This window comes from Trichechus manatus, unplaced genomic scaffold, assembly GCF_000243295.1.
Source record: "Trichechus manatus latirostris isolate Lorelei unplaced genomic scaffold, TriManLat1.0 scaffold00056, whole genome shotgun sequence".
Classification (NCBI taxonomy): Eukaryota; Metazoa; Chordata; class Mammalia; order Sirenia; family Trichechidae; genus Trichechus; species Trichechus manatus.
The window spans coordinates 13,648,462-13,672,253 of NW_004443992.1; the positions used below are offsets into that span (position 1 = coordinate 13,648,462).

General features: G+C 39.7%; 1 protein-coding gene across 1 annotated transcript in view; it reads right to left on the minus strand.

The window, feature by feature from the left end:
• Positions 1–869: 869 nt before the first annotated feature.
• Positions 870–23,792, minus strand: part of CMKLR2 (chemerin chemokine-like receptor 2) — a 67,048-nt gene continuing 44,125 nt past the window's right edge. The window contains exon 2 of the mRNA XM_004378269.3: positions 870–1,965. Within this exon, the coding sequence (XP_004378326.1) occupies positions 870–1,937 (1,068 nt within the window). The 5' untranslated portion in view covers positions 1,938–1,965. The remainder of the gene's footprint in view (positions 1,966–23,792) is intronic.

Genomic DNA, 23,792 nt, shown 5'->3' on the forward strand with positions numbered 1-23,792 from the left:
TAGAAATTTTCACATTGGCCTCCTGTTGCTCTGAGCTGCCAAATAGGAAATCTGACTACTTTGAGGTGCCATGATGAAAAAAGTGTTGTGGAAAGCAAAAGAATAGAGCAGAGAGAAGAGGAGGGGTGGGGAGGAAAAGGGAAAGGAGTGGAAGACAAGGAAAGAGAGCTGCTCAGCCAGCCACCAGCTATTCCAATCCTAAACCATGTGAATTATCTCAGTTCAGTTGAGGCTCCAGACAGAAGAAGAGAGATGAACCCCCCCTCTGTACCTTATTTGAATTCCTGACCCTCAGAACTGTAAGATACAATAATAAATTTTTATTTTAAGCCACCAGGTTGTGGGGCAGTTTATTATACATAGATAACTGGAAAAGATGTTTTAAAATAATATAACCAATTGTAACTTTAATTCATAAATGTATGTACATAGATTACATAAAATAAGAAATGAAATACACATGTGACATTTTAAGAATATGTCTAATAGGTTACTTGTGCAAAATTAAAATAATCTTAAACAAACATATTTTAACATTTTTGAAATTAGTTAATCATAGCTTTAATATTAAATTTTATGGCTTTTAAAAAGTTATTAAGATTAAAAAATTAATAACTGATCCTGTTTCAACAGTGGTGATTAATCCACTATGGTCATAATTAGCAATATGACACAGATAATTTAAGCTGCAGAAAAAACAAGTATGAAGAGCCTTCCTAAGTTTTATGTCTACCCAAAAATGTGATGCCAATAAACTGAACAACAACAACAAAAGGGCATCTTGGAATCTTGGAACAAAATCTAATCTGAAAGCATCTGTAATGGGACCCACACAAAAGCCTTGTCCTGATTTGTCATAAAATAATAACTCATTGGGCTGTTTCTATAAGACACAAGTTTTTGGATTCAGTGTTCCTGAGCTGTTCACTCACCGTGCCAGAACAGCTGACTTCCCACAGTGTATACTTTAGTATCTCAGCAACTGAGGCACGAAAACGAGCCTGGAACTTCTTGCTAATTAGGACATAAAGAATGGGATTCAAACAACTATTGAGGAATGCCAAACCAGTGGAGAGGGGGATTCCAGCCTGCAGCATCTGGGAGAAGTAGCTGTTGTGGTGAATCGTGAGCTCCCAAATGCTGAACAGGTGATAAGGAGTCCAGCAAATCAAAAAGGCTATGACCACAGCCAGGACTGTCCAGAAATGCTTACTGGAGATCAGGATGCTTCGTTTCTTCACCTGGAAGATGAGGCATGAGTAGCAAATGCTCATTGTTATCAAAGGGAAGAGGTACCCAACAATAAATTTCACCCAAGTCAGAGCATGGTGCCTCATCAATCTGAGGTCAGGATCATTCTCATGGAAATTGTTATAGCAAGCAGTGTGGTTATTAAACTCCACGGTGTCCCGGAAGTATAGCGCTGGACCCCCAATCAGAGAAGCCAAAAGCCAGACTAATATGATAACAATCAGGGAGTTCTTCAGGGTTCGGTGTCGGTGAGACAAGACAGGATGGACCAAGTGGAAATAGTGGTCTAGGCTGATCACTGTCAGGAAGAAAACACTGGCAAACATGTTCAACTGAGCAATGAATGAATTGGCCTTGCACAACCAGATGCCAAAGGGCCAATGGAAATTCATGGCCACGTAGGAGATGTAGAGGGGCAGAAAGAGAACAAAGATGAAATCTGCAATGGCCAGATTGAGGAACCAGAGAGTGGCAACTGTCTTCTTCCACTTGAACCCCGTAAACCAAATGACAATGGCATTTCCTGGAACTCCCAGAACAAACGCTAAACAGTATAACCCCACAGAGACCCAGTGAATAACTCCCAGGTGGTCTTTCTCCTCCAACTCTGACTCTGTAAGGTAATATTCCATGGTGTAAGAATAGTTCTCAAATTCTTCAAATAATATTTCCTCTAGATCTTCCATGGTCTTGTTATGTGGAGAATGAGGAGATCTATAGAAGCAGATTTTAAAAAGAAAGAAGAAATAAAAAAAAAAAAAAGAATATAAGTTCAGTGAGTGATAAGGAACATGAGGATTTGATCTTATGAACTGGAAATAGTATATTTCTTGGTAGGACTTATGATTACACTATAGATGTCCAAGTCTTGCTGGACCTCTGTTTCACTCTGATGATCATTTTTAAAACTGTGAGAGCTCATTTTGGATAAGTGTTCAGTAATTGCTAAATTAAAATGACTAACTTTACAGGTACACTTCCTCTGTTCATAATGCTTGTAGGGCTGACTAGAAAGAATCTAACATTTAACAAGAATTAGGCTCATGCTGTATATTACTCTTTCATGGATGATGCAAAAGAAAACAGTTTCTGTGCTTGAGGGGCATGTAATCTGGTGATGATTAATACTTACATAGTGATGACTTCAAAATCTGTATTTCTAGCCCTAACTTCTTGAGCTCTAGACATACAGTCCCAACTGCTTCCTGGACCCATCTACTTGGATGTCACAGGCAATCACTGGAGATTTGACCAACTATCTTGCACCTCAGGATGTTTTGATTCTATGTTTATGAATAAAAACATGTAAATCAGACTTATATCAACACGGATGACTTTTCATCAAAAAGCTATCTTTTGAAGCCTTTTTTTCCCCCTACCAAGAACAGTTTTCCTGGGTTAAGAAGGCTTGAATGTCAGTTTTTCAATGAAAACAAATTTTACTGGGTGAAATTTGGCTTCATCAATTTTGTGTTGTATTAGTTATTGCTATAGGTAGTGTCATGGATTGAATTGTGTCCCACAAAAATATATGTCAACTTGGTTAGGCCATGACTCCCACTATTGTGTGGCTGTCCTCCATTTTGTGATTTTCCTATGTGTTATAAATCATAATCTCTGCCTGTGGTTAAAGAGGATTAGGGTGGGACTGTAACACCCTTACTAAGTAAGGTCACATCCCTGATCCAATGTAAAGGGAGTTTCCTTGGGGTGTGGCCTGCACCACCTTTTATCTTACAAGAGGAAAAAGGAAAGAGAAGCAAGCAGAGAGTTGGGGACCTCATACCACCAAGAAAGCAGCACCAGGAGCAGAGTGTGTCCTTTGGACCCAGGGTTCCTGCACGGAGAAGCTCCTAGTACCGGGCAAGATTGATGACAACGACCTTTCTTCAGAGCCGACAGAGAAAGGTTTCTCCTGGAGCGATGCCCTGAATTTGGATTTGTAGCCTACTAGACTGTGAGAGAATAAATTTCTCTTTGCTAAAACCATCTACTTGTGGTATTTCTGTTATAGCAGGACTAGATGACTAAGACAGGTAGTATTCAAAACCAGGTAGAAAAAAGATAAATAGTTGTATTCCTTTAATGGGGTAATCAATAGGGCAAAGATGTAAAATTTGGGATAATAGTTGGGCCATAGATGCTCACAGGCATCTCAGACTCAACTAACACTGAATTCATCATCCTACCTGAAATCACTGAGGAATCTGGCAGGGCATATATTAAAAACAAAAGCGATTTATTAGCTTCCTCCCAACCCCAGACTCAGCCGATTTCTTTTTGTTCTTCAGCATTCAGCTGAAATGCCACCTTTTCTTGAGGATAGTTTCTGGCATCACCTACCCTGAGACAATAATAATAATAAATTACAGCCAATATTATTGGTAATTTGCCATGTGCCAGGAATATATGATCTAATTTGGTCCTCACAACAATCTTATAAAGTAGGTAAGTACTATCACTATTCCCATTTTACAAGAAAGGGTATTGAAATTCAAAAAAGCTAAGTGACTTTATCAAGAACACACTACCTATTAATGAAGAGTCAGGATGCAAACTCAGATCTGTTGGACCCAGAATGTGAGCTCTTAACCACTACGACATTTCCCTCCTGGCACAGTGGTTAAGGGCCTGGCTGCTAACCAAACGGCCGGCAGTTCGAATTCACCAACCACTCCCTGGAAACACTATGGGGCAGTTCTACTCTGTCCTACAGAGTCACTTTGAGTTGGAATTGAGTCACCGGCAATGGGTTTGGTTTTGGTTTCTGGTATAAAACAGTATATTGTTATTGCTTTTTCTTTTTTTGTCTCCAATTTCTCCACTACCAGACTGTGAACTCCTTGAGAACAATGACTGTTATTTCTGTACCCCCAGTGCCTAGTACAATTCTTTTTTTTGTTGTTGTCATTGTTGAGATATATACAACAAAACACATGTCAAATCAACCATTTCTACATGTACAATTCGGTGATATTGATTACATTCTTGGAGTTCTGCAACTATTCTCACCCTCCTTTCCTGAGTTGTTCCTCCCCCATTAACATAAACTCACTGCCCCCTAAGGTTCCTATCTAATCTTTGGAGTTGCTGCTATCACTTTGATCCCACATAGATAGTTCTTAAAAGAGCATAATGCTGAAGGCATCCATTTTTCTAGTTAAGCAAAACTATCATTTGGTTTTAAGAAGACTTCAGGGGATAGTTTTGGCTTAAGTTTTAAAGATTATCTCAGGTCAATAGTTTCAGGGATTCAGCCAGCCCTCTTGGCTCCAGAAAGTCTGGAGTCCATGAGAATTTGAAATTCTGTTCTGCATTTTCCCCCCTTTGATCAGGATTCTTCTATAGAATCTTTGATCAAAATGTTTAGTAATGGTAGCCAGGCACCATCTAGTTCTTCTGCTTGCATGGCAAAGGAGGCAGTTGTTCATGGAGGCAATTAGCCACACATTCCATATCGTCTTCCTATTCCTGACTCTCTTCCCTCTGTTGCTTCAATTGTCATGCCTTGGATGGCTGCTTGCAAGCTTTTAAGACCCCAGGCACTACACAACGAACTAGGAGGTAGAATAGAAGCACTAAACATGTTATTAGGCCAATGAACTGGGATGTCCCATGAAACCACAACCCTAAACCTCCAAACCAAGGAACCAAATCCCGTGAGGTTTTTGATTGTACATAAGCAGCCTCAGTAGCTACTTTTTGTTGTTGTTGTTGTTGTTGTGTATATATCTATCACACAACTTCTGTCAGTTCAACTTTTTACAGGTATACAACTTATTGACAACAATTACATTAATTGGCTGTGCGACCCTACCCTTAATCAATGCAATTTTTTCATCACCTTTAACACCCTCTTCCCACTCTCCTGCCCCTGGTAACCACTAATAAACTTTGTTCTCTGTACATTTGCCTTTTCTTGTCTTTTTATATAAGTGACGACATACAATATTTGTCCTTTTGTAATTGACTTATTTCACTGAGCATAATGTCCTAGTACAATTCTTAACTTATCATAGGTGTTTAACATGTGTTTAATAAATAACTGGCTCTGCTACTAATCCATCCAGAACCAAATGTAATTTTAAAAGCCTCACGTGAGGGCTTGTGAGTTTACCTCTAAGTCAATGTTGCTACCAGCATCTCTCTGACCTTGACCTCATAGTTCTACCCCTGGGATCGTGCCTTGTTCCTTGACACCAGGTCCTTTCTTTGGCATGTCCTACTCCAGTAAGAACTGGTTTCTCTGTTGCTGTCCTATTCTTTCAGCCCTGGGACCTTATCCTGCCCTCTTCACTCCTGGTGGCTGACCCTCCCCAGTGTAAAATTCTTTCCAGCCTAGTCTTAAACTCCTTGTCTTGGTTTTCTGCCTGCATACTAGGATACCCTCACCTTCTTGGTGCCTATGACCCACTTTTTATTTTTTTAATTTATTTTCATTGTACTTTAGATGAAGGTTTACAGAACAAATAGTTTCTCATTAAACAGTCAGTACACATATTATTTTATGACATTGGTTAACAACCCCATGACATGTCAACACTCTCCCTTCTCGATCTTGGGGAACTTTTTTTTTTTTTGGTGAAAATATATATAGCCAAAGATATACCATTTCAAAAATTTCTACGTGTACAATTCAGTGACATCGATTACATTCTTCCAGTTGTGCTACTATTCTCACTATCCTTTTCCAAATTATTCCATCACCGTTATCTTCAACTCACTGTCCCCTAGGCTTCCCATCAAAACTTTTGAGTTGCTGTTGTCAATCTGATCTCACATAGATAATTCTTTTCTTTCTTTAGATTAAGGTTTACGGAACAAATAGTTTCTCATTAAACAGTTAGAACACATATTGTCCGATGACAATGGTTAACAACCCCATGACATGGCAACACTGTCCTTTCTCAAACTTGGGTTCCCTATCACCAGCTTTCCTGTCCCCTCCTGCCTTCTAGTCCTTGTCCCTGGACTGCTGTGCCTCATTAGTTCCATTTTGTTTTATGGGGCTGTCCAATCCCCGGCTGAACGGTGAACCTTAGGAGTGATTTCATCACTGAGCTAAAAGGGTGTCCGGGGGCCATAATCTCGGGGTTTCTCCAGTCTCTGTCAGGCCAGTAAATCTGGTCTTTGTTTGTGTGTTAGAATTTTGTTCTACATCCTTCTCCAACTCTGTCCAGGACCCTCTGTTGTGAACCCGGTCAGAGTAGTATGACCTGCTTTTTTAGGCTATTAGCAATTCTGAAGCCAAAATGGCCCAGGTGGTTGTCTGAATCACTTCGCAAAACCCGAAGCAATGATATGAAGGAATCTTATTACCCAAGCACAAAACATCTCTAAAAGGAGCCTAATTGTATAAAATCACTATCCTCACCAAAAGTCAGAGATCTCCCCGCTTCCATGACTGAAACTGCTGGGCCAGTATGATCACAGGGCCTGCTGAAGGACACCATCCACCACTCCTTCATATTCTCTGGGGTGGAGGACAACCTTGAGGATGAACGATCTATCTGAACAGAATCCCATCAGATAGGAAGCCCTGTACCTGAGAGGTTTCTGGTCTTCCAGAAACCAGAAGAGTGGATTAGATGCAAGGACAAGTTCAGAGGAGCTTTGAGAAGGATCTTCAAGAGGAGCTGAATGGTGCCCAGCTAAATACTTAATGGCAAATATAAGCTAGGAATTCCCCTATGACTTAGAACAGATGTTCGTAAGTGTGGTGGTGAAGGTGAGGGGTAGGGATGGGTGAAGAGAGAGAAGTAAAGCAGAATTCAGCAACTATCCTACCAAGTCCTTGAGCAGATAAATATAACCCTTGAGGGAACATTCTTGTCTAATTATTATACCTTGTTTGTATATTACCTTATAGTTTACAGGTGTCTCCATATCTAATTAAGTTTTTAAATCTCAGTAAGACCTAATCAAGTATCTAGGGACCAACCTAGAGCTGGCAACCACCATTCCTGCCTGATAACCCTTTCATTCAGCAAATATTAAGTGCCTGTATTTGTCAGGCACTATTTTAGCTGATTGGGATTCTTTACTAAATAAGATAGACAAAGATTTCTTCCCTTGTGGATCTTATATTCTAGCAGGAGGCGATAAACAACAACAAAAAACAAAAAATAAATACATAGTGCATTAAAAGGATGTAAGTACTACAGAAAATTGAAAAAATAGAGCAGGGTAAGGGGAATTGGGAGGTGGTTACAACTTTCAATAAGGTGTCAGCGAAGGAGTCATTAAGAACATGACAACTGCAAAGGCTTGAAGGAGGTAAGGGAGTTAGTCATGTGGCTATTTCAGGCAAGACCATTGCAGGCAGAGGGAAGAGCCAGTGCAAAGGCCCTGGGGCAGGAGTGTGTCTGATATGTTTGAGAAACATAAAGGATGCCAGTATGTCTGAAATAGAAAGGGGAAGAGTAAAAGGTGAGACGTTCAATAAGGATGTGGGAGGTCAGATCATGTGGACCCTAGTAGGTCATTGAAGTACGTTGGCTTTTACTCTAAGGGAAATGGGAGGCCACTGAAGGATTTTTGAGCAGAGGGAAAAGGTAATTAGATTTATATTATACAAGGATCCCTCCCTTTACTACGTTGAGAATAGAGTGTTGCAGGGGTGGGGTGGAGGGGTTATAGAAGCAGGGAGGCCAGTTAGGAAACTATTGCAATAATTCCAGCCAGAGATGAGCATGGCTTGGGCCAGGGTGGTAGCAGTGGAGGTGATTAGAAGTGATTGGATTCTAGGTATATTTTGAAGCCAGAACCAACAGTTTCCTAAGTTTTCTCGGTGTACTAGATGTAGTGTGTGAGAAAAAATGACCCCCAGACTTTGGGGCCTTCTGGGTCGGAGTCTAGACCCTCCACTATCTCTTTTCCACTCTTCTCATTGGCTAGAATATGGAAGCAGTCATGATCCATCTTGGACCACATGAGTGAGGAAAACATAGTGTTTTCACATGACAGAAGAAACTTGGGCCCCTGATGACTTCATGGAGCAGTGCTTCCCTGCTTGCTCTGGTCCAGCTCCTTCTGAATTATTAAGAAAGTATTTCCCCCAAAGTCCTTTGGGGCTTTTGTTAAAGTAGCTGAACCTGTTTCCTAACTAGCATGTCTAGGGCCTGTCTTTAAGTACTATGGCAGAGCCCTGACAGTGCTCACTTCCTGTGATAAGATATTATAAGAAGACTGAGGTAGGAGCTACTGCTATCAATGGTCATGGCTTCTGGAAGCTTACTCAAAAGGGGAGAAGGAAGCTTTCCTTAGGGAGGACACAAAGGGGAAGAAGCTGGCTGTGATGGTTACGGTTGTGTGCCAACATAGCTGGGCCATGATTCTCAGTGGTTTGGCAGTTATGTAATGATGTAATTTGGCAGTTATATAATGATGTAGTCATCCTCTGTCTTGGGTATCTAGTGCTGCTATAATAGAAATACCACAAGTGGATGGCTTCAACAAACAGAAGTTTATTCTCTCCTAGTTTAGTAGGCTACAAGTCCAAATTCAGGGCATCAGCTCCTGGGGAATGCTTCTCTTCTCTGTTAGCTCTGGAGGAAGATCCTTGTCATCAATCTTCCCCTGGTCTAGGAGCTTCTCAGCGCAGGAACCTCAGGGCCAAAGGACACAGTCTGCTCCCAAGGCTGCTTTCTTTGTGGTATGAGGTCTCCCATGCCTCTCTGCTTGCTTCTCTCTTTTATATCTCGAAGAGATTAGACACAATCTAATCTTGTAGACTGAGTCATGCCTCATTAACGTAACTGCCACCAATCCCATCTCATTAACATCATAGAGACAGATGTAGTAAATCACAGAGGATTTACTACACATAGGAAAATCATATCAGATGACAAAATGGTGGAATCACATAATACTGGGAATCATGGCCTAGCCAAATTGATACACATATCTTTTGGGAACACAATTCAATTCATGACATCCTCTGTGATGTGATCTGAAGTGACTGGCCAATCAGTTGTAAGGGGAGTTTCCTCAGAGGTGTGGCCTGCATCTAATATATATATGGATGTTCTGGCAAAGTTTGCTCACTTGCTCTGGATCCTGCATCTGGCTTATCATCATCTGATCTCTGGTTCTTGGGACTTTAGCCAGCGGCCTGCCGTACTGCCTGCTGATCTCAGGACTCATCAGCCTCCACAGCCTACGAGCGAGTGGCCTGCAGTCTGACCTGCCAGTCTTGGGTTCATCAGCCCCTACAGTTATATGGTCATGAGAAGCCTCCAGCCTGACCCATGGACTTGGAACTTGTCAGCATCTACAACTACATGAGCGATTTCCTTGAGATAAATCTCTCTTTCTAAATATATATATATATATGGACCCTGGTGGGATTGAAGAGGTGTTGCTGGTAAGACTCATGCTTTCTAAGAAAATGGACAGACCTTGAGTTGTGATGTCATTAGACCTATACTCTTTATGGTCAGAGGTTATATTTCCTTTGCCCTTTTTTTCAGAACATAAATGCCCACAGGAGTAGGAACTTTAATGAGTGAAGCAGTCCAGGTTGGGGAGACAATGGTATTTGGGTGAACGGATAGCACTAGATTTGTCGTCAGCAGACAACAGCTACCCAGCTCTAGCCAATTGCTTCCATGTAGAAAATGAGGGTTTAGTGTTGCCAGAGCTTCCAGTTTTTGAAGGGTAGCTGGGTGTCTATATTTTTAACGTGAAAAATTTCCAACTTTTAAAATATTGTTTTAAAACAAAACAGCTGTGGGCCACACCAGCACAGCTGCCAATTTGAGACCCCTGGGGCAGGCAGACTCTTAAAAGTCTTGAACTATTCAACGGCAAAAGAGGAAATTTTGCATTAAAATGGAAATAGAAACTCTGAGTCGGCCTTTTCAGAACAGTGAATGACTTTCTGCTTGTTCCCACAGAGGCAATCACAAGATTTAATGCCACTCAGAAGTCTCTCCAGAGATCCTGGCTTCAACCTTCTCCTCAGATAACAAAGGAAACTAGCTAATGAGTTGAGACGTGTCTACAAGTAACCCCAGGAGGGAATACCATGGACACATCTCTGCCTTTATGGGGTTTCTATCAAAGTTACAAGGAGCCTGGGTAGTGCAAGTGGTTTTGCCATGAGTCAGAATCGACTCGACGGCAATGGGTTTGTTTTTATTTTTTATTAGAGTTACAAACTATCAGACCCAGGATCAGAACTATTCTCTGCAGCTGTGACAAAACTCCTGGTCCTTGAGAGGGAATGGTGAGTAAGATTCTAATAAATGAACCTCATTCTGCTTTCTCCCATCCCTGCTTAGAAGAACTTTATGTCCCCAGCTCACCATTGCTCTAATCCCCACAGCTTGGGTCTTTCATCTCCCACCTGTAACCTGTTTTCTTCCTCAAACTTGAAGTCAACCATGTTCCTAGTTCAAAGTATAACTTGGCAGTCATCCTCATCCATGGTCCTACTTCTACTTCATTCTGTGATTGGGGTAACTGGGTTATTGCCTTGTTCCTAGTTCTTGTTCCTGGATTCCAGTCTTAGATTTCCATGCCTCTGGTTCTTTTCAGTTCCCTGGAGGCCCCTCACCTCTGTTACCACATCTTCATGACTCTGCTCACTTGCTCTCTCCCAGTCTCCATGCTTCTGTGCTCCCACCTTGGTCAGACCACTCACCTACTATCACATGGGACATCACCCTGACACCAATTCCCATCCTTTCTTACCACCGTAGTCTTCAGTTGACTGATTCTCAACCGAGGGCAATTTTGCCTCTCAGGGAACATTGGCAATGTTTGGAGACATTGTTAGTTGTCACAACTGGGAGAGAGGGTGGTACTGGCATCTAGTGGGCAGAGGTCAGAGATACTAAGTATCCTACAATGTACAGGGCAGCCCCTTACAACGAAAAATTACCCAGCCCAAAATGTCAATGGTGCCAAGGTTAAAAAAACCCTAATCTACACAACGAGCTCTGTCTGAACTCCTTTCTCCTATCTCCTGCTGCTAGATCTGCCCTTTTCCAGTGAGTACTCTCATCTTGGACTGCTGGCTTGGTCTGGTCTGGTCCATCCCATTACTAACCAGTTGTGATTTATAGAGGTTGCAAATTGTTGGCCTGTAATGTTTCATTTGGCTGAAAAAGAATTCCAAAATGTTTGACATAGATACAAATACTTAAACATTGGGAGATTTTATAACAACATTCTAATTTTCAGCTTCTCTTGATAATTTACATTATCTGTTAATAATGAGCCTGCATTTCCTATTTGTGTTAATCTTTAGACAAGATATGCACTCTCCTGTTTGCCATAGTCCCCACCAGTCCCAAATCACTCATTTATGATTCTTGCCAAGATGCTGTAGGCTCTTGTGTTTGCTAACACTGTGCCTTACACATGGTAAGAAATAAAATTATTGAACAAATAAAAACTGTACACATGTTGACAGAGAAAACAAATGAGGTGTGTAATAATGCAAGCTTTAAGCATTATCTGCAATCTCAAAGCAAAAATGTGGCCTGCAAGGAAAGCTTACTATCCTGTGCATTTCTGCCATTAAATTTAAGGGCCTATAGAGATTTATCTTTTTAACCTTTTAAAAATTGGTATTATGCTGTATCATGAATCATGCAGTATTATATTTGCTTATTCTTAATGAGATGGAAGAGAAAGGGGAAAAAAAAGATATGGAAAGAAAATATGGCAAAATCTGTCTTATGTGGACACACACACACAGACACATGGACACACACACACACATTTTTTGAGAGGTGATGGAAAGATGTGAATAAAGACTCAGAGGTGGAACTGGAAGGATTCTGGGCAGTGAAAAGAAGCCTTGTTGGTCAGTAACCAGAAACAAAGATGAAGAGCAGGCAATATTAGGTTTTTAAACCCAGATTTAAAGGAAATAATGTCATCTATTAAACAGGCAGGATTAAGTCAGTCTTGGCTGGCAGTGACTTTTCATTGAGATATCCATATGGTTTTCTCACTTTGGAAGTGCTTTGAAGAGCACAGTAATGATGCCAGGATGAGGCTCTTGACTTTGACTGAAAAGAGAAAATAGCTACTGCATTTATCTTAAACCATATGTGCTGTGGAAAGGCAAATAAATAATTACGACTGAAATAAAGACTAATAAAGATCTACATGATCATAAAATCTTTGAGAAGCCACTTAAGTAACTTCCAAGATTGCAGTGTGGAAATGAATACATGTAGGTCCACCCAAGTCTGTTAGAAATGTGTGAAAAATGCTTGGTGTGGAGTAAAATCCAGGGAACTATCCATGAGGTTAGTGGTTTTGTTCCCAAAGAATGTGAAGAGGCATATTTACTGTAGGCATTCAACTGCTGTGAAGACCCAAGTTATATTACTGGGTTACATTTGCCCAGATACTAAACTGACAAATATCTAGTTCTAGAGAATAGGACTGCTTATTATTTTAAACAAACTGGTTTCTGATCTATTTAGATGTTTATAGATGTTAAAGCTGAAACTCCTTTCTGAAGAAGTAAATTTCATTGCAAGAGTTCTGGCAGAAAGTGTACTGACAGATTATAAAATCCAGATGATTTGGAAGAAAGACATCTGGTAGACATATGTACCATTAAACTTTTAAAATGTAGCTTTAAATAAAGCTTGGCTATAGAGGCAAATGCTTTGTTCATCTACCTTGACAAAAACACAAAGATTTCTTCTTCTGGCAGAGCATTTGGTGAATGAAGAGAGGTTTCATTTATTTCCGTAATGTAGAGTTAGATAGGTTTTCATGGACCATTGCAAAAATGTGTACCTTATAGAATCTTAAGAAAGCATAGGCTGCAACCTACATTGAACAGAGGGAAGGATTTGATGTTCCTGACCTTTGTCTATGTAGATTGCCTGTGTAGAGTTTCCCAATAAAAACCAAACCAAACCAGTTACCCTCTAGTCAATTCCAACTCATGGTAGCCCCATGTGTTTCAGGGTAGAACTATGCTCCATGGAGTTTTCAATGTCTGTGATCTTTTGGAAGTAGATCCCAGGGTTTTCTGCTGAAGCACCTCTGAGTGAATCCAAACCGCTGACCTTTTTGTTAGTAGCCAAGCACTTAATGATTTGCAGCACTGAGGGCCTTTCCCCACACATCCTGCTTAAAAGAACTTAAGAGTGGAATGTGTTCCTGTGAGACCCCCTGGAAGAACATGTATTTTGCCTTTGATTGGATGACAGGAATGAGTAGAAAGAAGCAGTGAACATGAGAGAGAAACTCTCTAGGGAAAACAGATCTGTGACCCAGCAAACATATATGGTCAGCATACTATTTTTCAAGGGCTGACTTCCTAGGGAAGAGAGATTGACCTAGTGCGTGTGTATGTGTGTGTGTGGTTAATTAGGGCCATAGCTCAGTTTTTTTCCACTAGCTTTCAAACATAAACTGTATACCCCACCCCAGAATGTATTCAAGATGTTTGGCACTAGTAGAATATTTTGCTGCCCTTTGGATGAATGGTTTCTGCTTGGAAGGTGTTGAGGTACAGCAATGTTTTATAAAGATTTCCTGTTTATTCACTGAAGGGGAGCAAAGGGAGGTTTAAATTGAAACTGAAGTTTGAGAAGTGATACTGACAGCCCCTGCTGGGTTGGGAGACGGTAGCTTCAGTAGGAACAGTGATTGCCATATGGCACCCTCCCACTCCAAATATGGGAATAGCCCTATCCTTTAATAGAAAAAGCATCTTGCCTGCCTGTAATTCCCATATCATTTATTTAATACCAGCATTGAGATAAATGACAATATTCCTTTGCTTATTAGGAAGTATGGAAGTATTTTGGTTTGACTGGAGAAAAGACAATAGGAAAGGGAACGGTGGAACGATGAAGACTTTTGAATATTATGCTTAAGGGTTTGGATTTTATTCCACTGCCAGGTGGGAGCAAGTAAAAAAGTTTGTAGCAGGGAGTGACGTGACCAAATCTTTATTTTTGTAAAGATCACCCGGTAGCAGTCTGGGAGATGGGTTGGAAAGGGATAAATAAGGAAGCAAGGTGATTAGTTAGGAAACTACTGCCACAGTCACAGTCAAAGATGGAAGGTTCTTAAAAAAGACAGTGAGAGTTAGGATGGAGATGAAGGAGATGTATTTGAGAGACACTCATCTAGGAAATTAATAGAATCGGGGAGATCAGCTGAACTGAGTATAATCTTCATAGTAACTTCTTTATTGAGTTGGCAGTGAAAAATCTACCTTGGACAGAAAAGCTGGCTAATTTTAGGCATTGTCATTGTTTGCTGTGGAGTCAATTCCAACTCATAGCGACCCTATAGGACAGAGTAGAACTGCCCCATAGGGTTTCCAAGGAGTGGCTGGTGGATTCGAACTGCCAACCTTTTTGGTTAGCAGCCGAGCTCTTAACCACTGTACCACCAGGGCATACAAATATTTTATTCAGTTTCAAAGACAGTTGGTTGGGAGAGAGAATGAGAAAGATTTTCCTCTGTTCAGACAGAATAAAACACACAATCTAATCAAATGGAGCTGAAATGATACCTATGATCACTATGTTAGGATCAAGCTTTTTTCATAAAAGGCATTTGTAGACTGATCTGCATGTCTAATCCCCATGCTCCATTTGGACAGTTTGAGAAAGAGGATGCAGCACATATTTGGAAAGTCAATGCCTACTTACATACTGGTTGTTTTAATGCTCCATCCAGAAATTAGTGTGCCAACTTGTACAATCCGTAAGGCTCTGTTGGTTGCTGGGAGTAAACAGAGTGAGTGATTACTCTTGGGTCAGAGAGAAACTTTTAGGCTTAAATTCTTCACAAAACCTTAGGATAATTAACACATAGGTATAATTTAAATATCAGACAATATAGCATAGTGGTCATTGGGCTCTGGAATTAGACTGCCTGCCTTCAAATTCCAGTCCTACCTCTTCCTGGCTATGTGATCTTGGACAAATCACCTGCTTCCTTGAAACCTCAGTTTCCTCGCTTGTAAAATGGAAATAGTAATAATACCTAACTCATAGGGTTGCTGTGATCACATGAGAAAATCCTCAAAAAGTGATTATCTCAGTGTCTGATACATAAATCATGCCCAGTAAATGTAGCTTTGATTATGATCAGTGTTGGGCTAAAAGCAGTAGATCATGGAGTAGGGGGGAAGGGAAAGTAGAAAGAGAGTGGGATTAATTTGAGTTACTTCAAGAGAAGGGTGAGAATATTTTAAGTAGAGATTGAAAAACATGTTTTGTTTTGTGGGCTTCATATTTTTAAAAATATATGAATCTGTATGGAGTTCACACATTGTTATTTGCCTGGCCTTGGGAGGCATTTGAGTTGAGGTGTTTAGCTAGTAAGATGGCACCCCAGTGTCTAGCCCCAAAATGCCAGGTTTATCTCCGTAGTTGTCTAAGAGTAGTTAGAAAATAGAATACTGTATAGCATCATATTTCCCTAATCTTTCTCTTTCAAAGAGGTTATTTATTCACGTTTGATTAAGGGACATAGCCTGGGTCTTTATCACACTTCTCTCCAAATTTTATCTGGTGTCTGGGAAAGAATCACCACCCTCATGATGTAATGTTTCAAAGCCTTGGTCATAGCAGAGAGAAATCTTCAAGTCAGTATTTCCTTGAAAAGGAGTTTCTAGCTCTGGTGGTGCAGTGGTTAAAGCGTTCGGCTGCTAAACAAAAGTGGCAGTTCGAATCCACCAGCTGCCCAGTGGGAGAAAGATGTGGCAGTCTGCTTCTGTAAAGATTACAGCCTTGGAAACCTAATGAGGCAGTTTTACTCTGTCCTATAGGGTCACTACGAGTTGGACTCGACGGTAGTGGGTTTGGTTTTTGGTTTTAGGTATACAAATTAATTACTTGGGTGGTGCAAACGGTTAATGCAATTGGCTGCTAACCAAAAAGTTGAAAGTTTGAGTCCACTTTCGAAAAATCAGCCATTGAAAACCCTGTAGAGCACGGTTCTACTCTAACTCAGATAGGGTTGCCATGAGTCAGAGTCAACTCCACGGTGACTTTGTTTTAACATATTCAAATAACTTAAAAACAAATGTTTTATTGAGATATAATTCACATACCACACAATTCACCCTTTTAAAGTGTACAACTCAGTGGTGTTCAGTATATTCACAGATATCTGCAACCATCACCACAATCAATTTTAGAACATTTTTATCACCTCAAAAAGAAGCCCCATACCTTTTAGCTATCACCTGCCTGTTCCCTCAACCCTTCACGTCCAGCCCTAGGCAACCACTAATATACTTTCTGTCTCTATAGATTTACTTATTCTGGACTTTGGATATGAATGGAATCATATAATACGTCGTCTTTTGTGACAGACATAATGTTTTCAAGGGTCATCCATGTTGTGGCATATATCAGTACTTCATTTCTTTTTATGGCCAAATACTATTCATTATATGGATTTACCATATTTTGTTTATCCATTCGTCCACTGATGGACATTTGGCTTCTTTCCACATTTTGTCTATTATGAATAATGCTGCTATAAACATTGATGTGTAAGTTTCTGTTTGGACGTATGTTTTCATTTCTCTTGGGTATATACCTAGGAATGGAATTTCTGGGTCATATGATAATTCTATATTTAATTGTTTGAGAAAATGCCAGACTGTTTTCCAAAGCTGCTGTGCCATTTTACATTCTACCAGCAGTGTATGAGGGTTCCAATCTCTCCACATCTTCTCTAACCCTTGTTGTTGTCTGACGTTTTGATTCTAGCCATCCTAGTGGGCATTAAGTGGTATCTCACTGTGGTTTTAATTTGCATTTCCCTCATGGCTAATGATGTCGGACATCTTTTCATGTGCTTATTGGTCCTTTGTGTATCTTCTTTGGAGAAATGTCTATTCAGATCCTTTGCCCATTTTAAAATTGGGTTATTTGTCTTTTTATTGTTGAGTTGTAAGATTTCTTTGTATATTCTAGATACAAGTCACTTTTCAGATATATGATTTGCAAATATTTTCTCCCATTCTGTGGTTTGTCTTTTCACTTTCTTTATGGTATTCATTGAAGCACAAAAGCTTTTAATTTTGACGAAGTCTATTTTATTATTATTTTTTCTTTTGTTGCTCATGCATTTGGTGTCCTATCTAAGAATTCTTTGCCAAATCCAAGCTCATGAAGATTTACTCCTGTTTTCTTCCAGAAGTTTTACAGTTTTAGCTCTCACATTTAGGTAATTAATCCATTTTGAGTTAATTTTTGCACATGATGTAAGATAAGAGTTCACTTTCATTCTTTTACAGTTGTCCCAGCACCATTTGTTAAAAAGAATATTCTTTCTCCCATTGAATGGTATTGGCACCCTTGTCAAGATTAGTTGACTACAGGTTTATTTCTATACTCTCAATTCTATTCTATTGATCTCTGTATCTCTCCTTGTGCGAGTACCACACTGTCTTGATTGCTGCTGCTTTGTAGTAAGTTTTGAAATCGAGACGTGTAAGTCCCCCTACTTTGTTCTTCATTCTCAGGATTGTTTTAGGTATTCTGAGTCTCTTGAAATTTCAAATGACTTTTAGAATCTGCTTGTCAATTTCTACAAAGAAGCCAGCTGGTATTCTGATAGGGATTGCATTTAATCTATAGATCAGTTTGGGAATGTTTCCATCTTAACAATATTAAGTCTTCTGATCCATAAAAATGGGAATTTCTCCACTTATTTAAATCTTTAATTTATTTACAAGTAATTTTTTATCAGGAAGAATGTGGGCACTGAATTTGGTAACTGTGATGGCATGTTGTTATTATTAGGTGCCCTTAATTTGGTTCTAACTCATAGCAACCCTATAGGACAGAGTAGAACTGCCCCACGGGGTTTCCAAGGAACAGCTGGTGTATTTGAACTGCTGATGTCTTGGTTAGCAGCTGAGCTCTTAACCACGGCACCACCAGGGCTCCAGGACTGGTGGCATAGGACTTCTGAAACTTTATCTTTGTAGAGCATATGACTGGAGATCGGAATTGTCCAATTTATGTTGTGCATATGTTCATCCATATTAGCAGTCCAAGCTAAAGGTTAAATCTTTTTTAGTGTCTTCTGGGCAATGTTATATCTAGTGAAGAACTAATTTTGGAAGCAACAGTCACAGCAGGGTACCTAACAGATTATAAAACTTTTCATAAATAGATACCACCCATGGTTTAAACAGTAAAAATGGCCGAACATGGTTATATTTGTCTGAGTCTAAAATATTTAACTGTGACCTGAAATTTCTGCAGACAACGATACGCTTCAGAAAAGTCAGGGGCACACAGTGGAAATTTTGCTGTTAGCATAATGTACCTCTGCTTTCTATTTCATCATTACTTGGCACTACCAGAGGAAGTTGTTCAGATAGAACAAGGGGATACTGTGTGGTTTAAAGTCAGGAAAGGTGTGTGTCAGGGTTGTATCCTTTCACTATACCTATTCAATCTGTATGCTGAGCAAATAATCTGAGAAGCTGGACTATATGAAGAAGAATGGGGCATCAGGATTGGAGGAAGGCTCATTAACAACCTGCGTTATGCAGATGACACAACCTTGCTTGCCAGAAGTGAAGAGGACTTGAAGCACTTACTGATGAAGATCAAAGACCACAGCTTCAGTATGGATTACACCTCAACATAAAGAAAACAAAAATCCTCACAACAGGACCAATAAGCAACATCATGATAAGCAGAGAAAAGACTGAAATTGTCAAGGATTTCATTTTACTTGGATCCACAATCAACACTCATGGAAACAGCTGTCAGGAAATCAAAAGATGCATTGCATTGGGCAAATCTGCTGCAAAAGACCTCTTTAAAGTGTTGAAAAGCAAAGATGTCACCTTGAAGACTAAGGTGTGCCCGACCCAAGCCATGGTATTTTCAATTGCATCATATGCATGCGAAAGCTGGACAATGAATAAGGAAGACCAAAGAAGAATTGACATCTTTGAATTGTGGTGTTGGCGAAGAATATTGGATATACCATGGACTGCCTAAAGAGCAAACAAATCTGTCTTGGAAGAAGTACGGTCATCCTTAGAAGCAAGAAGCAAGGATGGTGAGACTACATCTTACATACTTTGGACATATTGCCAGGAGGGATCAGCCCCTGGAGAAGGACATCATGCTTGGTAAAGTAGAGGGTCAGCGAAATAGAGGAAGACCCTCAACAAGATGGATTGACGCAGTGGCTGCAACAATGGGCTCAAGCATAACAAAGATTGTGAGGATGGCGCAGGACCGGGCAGTGTTTCATTCTGCAGTACATAGGGTCTCTATGAGTCAAACCGACTCGACAGCACCTAACAACAACAACAAGAGATGTTTGGATTCTCAATCACATATTGTCAATGACATTTATAGAAATCCAAGGGGAATCCTCAGTTTAGGGTGGAAACTGGGCTGGCAGCCCTTATTTTTTATTTTAATTTATACCAACATATTTTCTCTCTTAAAGAAAGAGAAGGCTATTTTCCTGAAAAGGAAGGAACAATAGTCAGGGAACTTGCAGAATATATTGAGGTTGTAGACATTTTATAAAACAAAACTATCCAGAGAGGTAATAAGTGAATTTGATGAAGGGGATAGAAAGGAAACTCATTTTGGTAGTAACAGTAATACTTTTTCAACACAGCAACAAAAAAGTAGAGGGACGGAAGGACAGGAATTCTAGAGCTTCTTCCCATTCATACAAGATAATGCTCGAAAATATTTTTGCCTTTTTTTCCCCAAAGAGGAGATAGAAGTGAGATTGGGATAAAATGTAAAATGAAATGTAATAACTAAAGATAAAATATATCCCATATTGAAAGACTTACTCATTGATGATAATCAAACAATTTGGGTGCCAGAATAATTATTGTTGTTTAGAGACATTCATGATGAACACTCTTAATTATTTTATGGTTAATCATAACTAAACTGGCAACCACAGCACTCCACTTTGTCATGGTCAATCTGTACTAGAAGTAGCTTATTGAGTTCTGCAAAGCAGACTTGGAGAAAACCACTGGAAAATGGAAATAGTGCAAAAAGAAAAGAGGCAGAAGAGTAAGGGGACTTGAAATTATGTCTTTGTTGGAATGGTTGAAGGAACCAGTGAGAAAGTAAAACTTAAGGAGTTTGATAGCTGTCTTTATATTCTTAAAGATATGAGGAAAAAGTAATACATTTATCGTGTGGTTCTTATTTTGGAGCTAGGGCAAAACATTGACATTATAGCCTGGAAAGTTTTGGCTTAGTAGAAGCAAGAACAAATTAGTTGTTTAAAATGGAGAGAGTTAAAAGGCAACCAACCAACATACCAAACAAAATGCATTGCTTTGGGTGGTCACTAAGAGGGTTTGGGCACAGTCTGGATGGCTGTTGGATAGGGATACTGTAGAAGGCATTGATGCATGAGCTAAGGGGGCCTTGAACATCATCCTTTGAGGTCAAGAATATATGATAATAGATATCATTTTTTGAGCATTTACTCCTTTTACAGTTTGGGAAACTGAAGACCAGGAAAATTAAAGAGCTTGCAAAAACATTCTGCTGGCAAAGTGGTACGGTTAGGATTTGGATCCAAATTTGTAAATGCTTGTGTTCTTTACTGCTAGGTCCTGGGGTGCAAGAATTTTTTTACAAGAGTATTTAAAGGACACTGAATTCAGAGAATAATACTGCTTTCCTTTACCAGACTTGCACCTGTGGTTGATTAAAAAACAAAGCAAAACAAAGAGTAAACCTCTCTTCCCTGCAAATGAGGAGGCTGGATAGGAGGCAGCTCAGAATGTTACAGAGACAAGAAAGCTAATTTGGTTCTTTTTTAGATTCTTCCTCACCACTCCCCACTTCCGACCTCCGGACCCAGTGGAGCTACCTCATGAGAACATTTTTAACTTTGAGCTCCTGTCATGACTACGTATTAGTACTAGGGACTACTTTTATGCCATGGGCTCACATTTGCCCAGAATCTATCCTATTCCTGGGGCTGTTTCTGAGTCTGCTCTTAAAGTCACTGTAAGATGTGGAAAAGTGGAGAACCAAATTGCCAGACCAGAAACCTAAACCAACTCCCATCCAGCCCATGGCAGCTGGTTTCCATGAAATAAGTGATGAGAGGACACTCAAGCAAATGCATATTCTTTACTGCTCCATGGTGGGTTAAGTCTCTAATCCCCTTTTGGTCTCTCTTGGTGAATTGGACCACATGTGAGCCTCAAAAACTGCATTTACTCAAGAGCCTCTCGTTTCCCAGACCCCCAATGTGATTTCCTCTTGGCCTTCTAAGGGCAAGGGTACTTTCAAAGGGTGTATATCCAGGTCCTGGCTTAACACTTCATGCATGGGACGTGGATGAAAAGAACAGTAAAACAAGTAAGAAAACTTTTAACCCACTTACTTGCTTTGATCAAATCCCTCCAAAGAAATTCCACTGTGGGGCTCAGAGGACTCCATTTTGTCCTCTACCCTAGTAGATCCCTTGAAGGGAACGTGGTTCACCTAGCAGTTCCCCCTAGAGGATGACATGACTCACTGCCACATCTCTAGTTTTCCCCTATGCTCTTCAGTCTCAGTTCCTTATTAAAATAACTGGGAGCTATTTTATCTCAATACACTACTGTGGATAAAGTTATATTGTCCATTTCAGTTGGGTTTTGAGCTGCCCATCTGGGCATCTCACTGTATACATTCAGGAATTCCCTTAAAATTACCCCACCTAAGGGAATATTTTCCATATTGGTTTTCTCCTTTAATCCACCCAAAAGTTCAGATTGCATGATACAGGGCAGAGATTAGGGTAAAGCAAATGAAGTAGGGTCATGTAAATGCAGAGTTGGATCCTGTCTTCATTTAAAATTTTGATATTTTGTTTATCATTTTTTGCTTTAATTTTTTATTATAAATACATATGTATCAAAACATTTGCCATTTCAATATTTTTTACATGTACAATTCAGTGACATTGATTATGTTCATCATGTTGTTCAACCATCACCACTATCTGTTACCAAGTCTTTTCATTACACTTAACAAAAATTCAGTGTCTCCTAAGCAATAAATCCCCTTTTCTCCCTCTTCCTTGCCCACCCCTGGTAACAACTAACAAACTTTGGTCTCCAAACACACTTGCCTATTCTAGATATTTTGTATAAGTGGGATTGTACAGTATTTTTTTTTTTAAACTGACTTATTTCACACAGCATAATGTTTTCAATTTTCATCCATGTCGTAGTGTACATCAGGATTTCAATTCTCTTTATGGCGGAATAATATTCCATTGTATGTATGTACCACATTTTGTTTATCCATTTATCTGTTGATGGACATTTAGGATTTTTTGCTTTAATTTTGATTACTGAGCTTTTTGGTGCCTCCTTAAATTTTGCCTCAATCGCCTCGTCCTGGTCCCAGCCCTGCTATGACCCCATTTAAGTCCTTCAGTAATAGGTAGTCTAGTGTGTTGAAAGAGCACTAGAAGTCAGGAGAGGTGGTTCTAAGTCTTAGCTCTGAATATCACTAGCTGCGTGACTCTGGATGAGTCACCTCCCCACTGAGGACCTCAGGTGACTCATCTGGAAAATGCAAATGATTTCTAGTTCTAAACTCTTATGATTCTGTCCTTAGGCTTTTCTAACTAGCTGAGAATCTCAAAGATGGCAGGACAATGTATTCTACTTGTTTTACTATTCTCCATGCCTCCAAGTAGCACCAAATCCAGTGCTTTGCACAGAGTGGACATTCAAAAAATGTCCTCTAGTAAATGTTTTTTGCACACTGTTACAAAAATATGAACCAAGGCCCAAAACAAAAGGTAGATACAAATTAAAAACATTCTGTAAATGAAAACAAAACCTCTCCAAACAAGAATATTGTCCCTCCCTCATTCCTCCCGGGAAAAAAAAAAAATTTGAAATCATGAATCTTTCTGATTCATTGAAGTGTAGCAAAATCTTATTGTCTATTTTTTCCAGGAAATATTCTATTCAAATATTTCAGGTTTTCAGTGATGCAGAATTGGGTAATCATCCAGCCCTCAGGGATTTCTTCCCGTCTAAATATACTAGTACCACCCTAATGAGTCATATTTCATAAAATGTAACATCTGTGAGAAAAGATTATAAACACGTAGTAGTGCCCCAAGCAGTGGGAGAATTGTAGAGGACACAGAATCTTCACTTTCTACCTAGTTCTTCATATTTAAATGTGCTTAACTATACAGTAGAGAGAGAATATGTGTGCATACTGCCCAAACCCCTCCTTTTTCTTTTCTCTTCTTCCTTCCTTGACAAAAAAAAGGAAAAGAGAAAAGGATCCTGGCTCAGTGGTAAAATATATGACTGTTACATTTGAAGAGCTCTTTCCTTTACGCTTAGCTCATTTCATATTATGGCATCTTTTCCATTTTCTTACTCTTTGGCCAGTGATAGAAATGCAGTCTGAACTTTTTTTTTTTTAATTAATTGTACTTCAGGTGAAGGCTTACAGACAAATAGTTTCTCATGAAACAGTAGTACACATATTGTTTTAGGACATTGGTTAACAACCCCACAACATGTCAACCCTCTCCCTTCT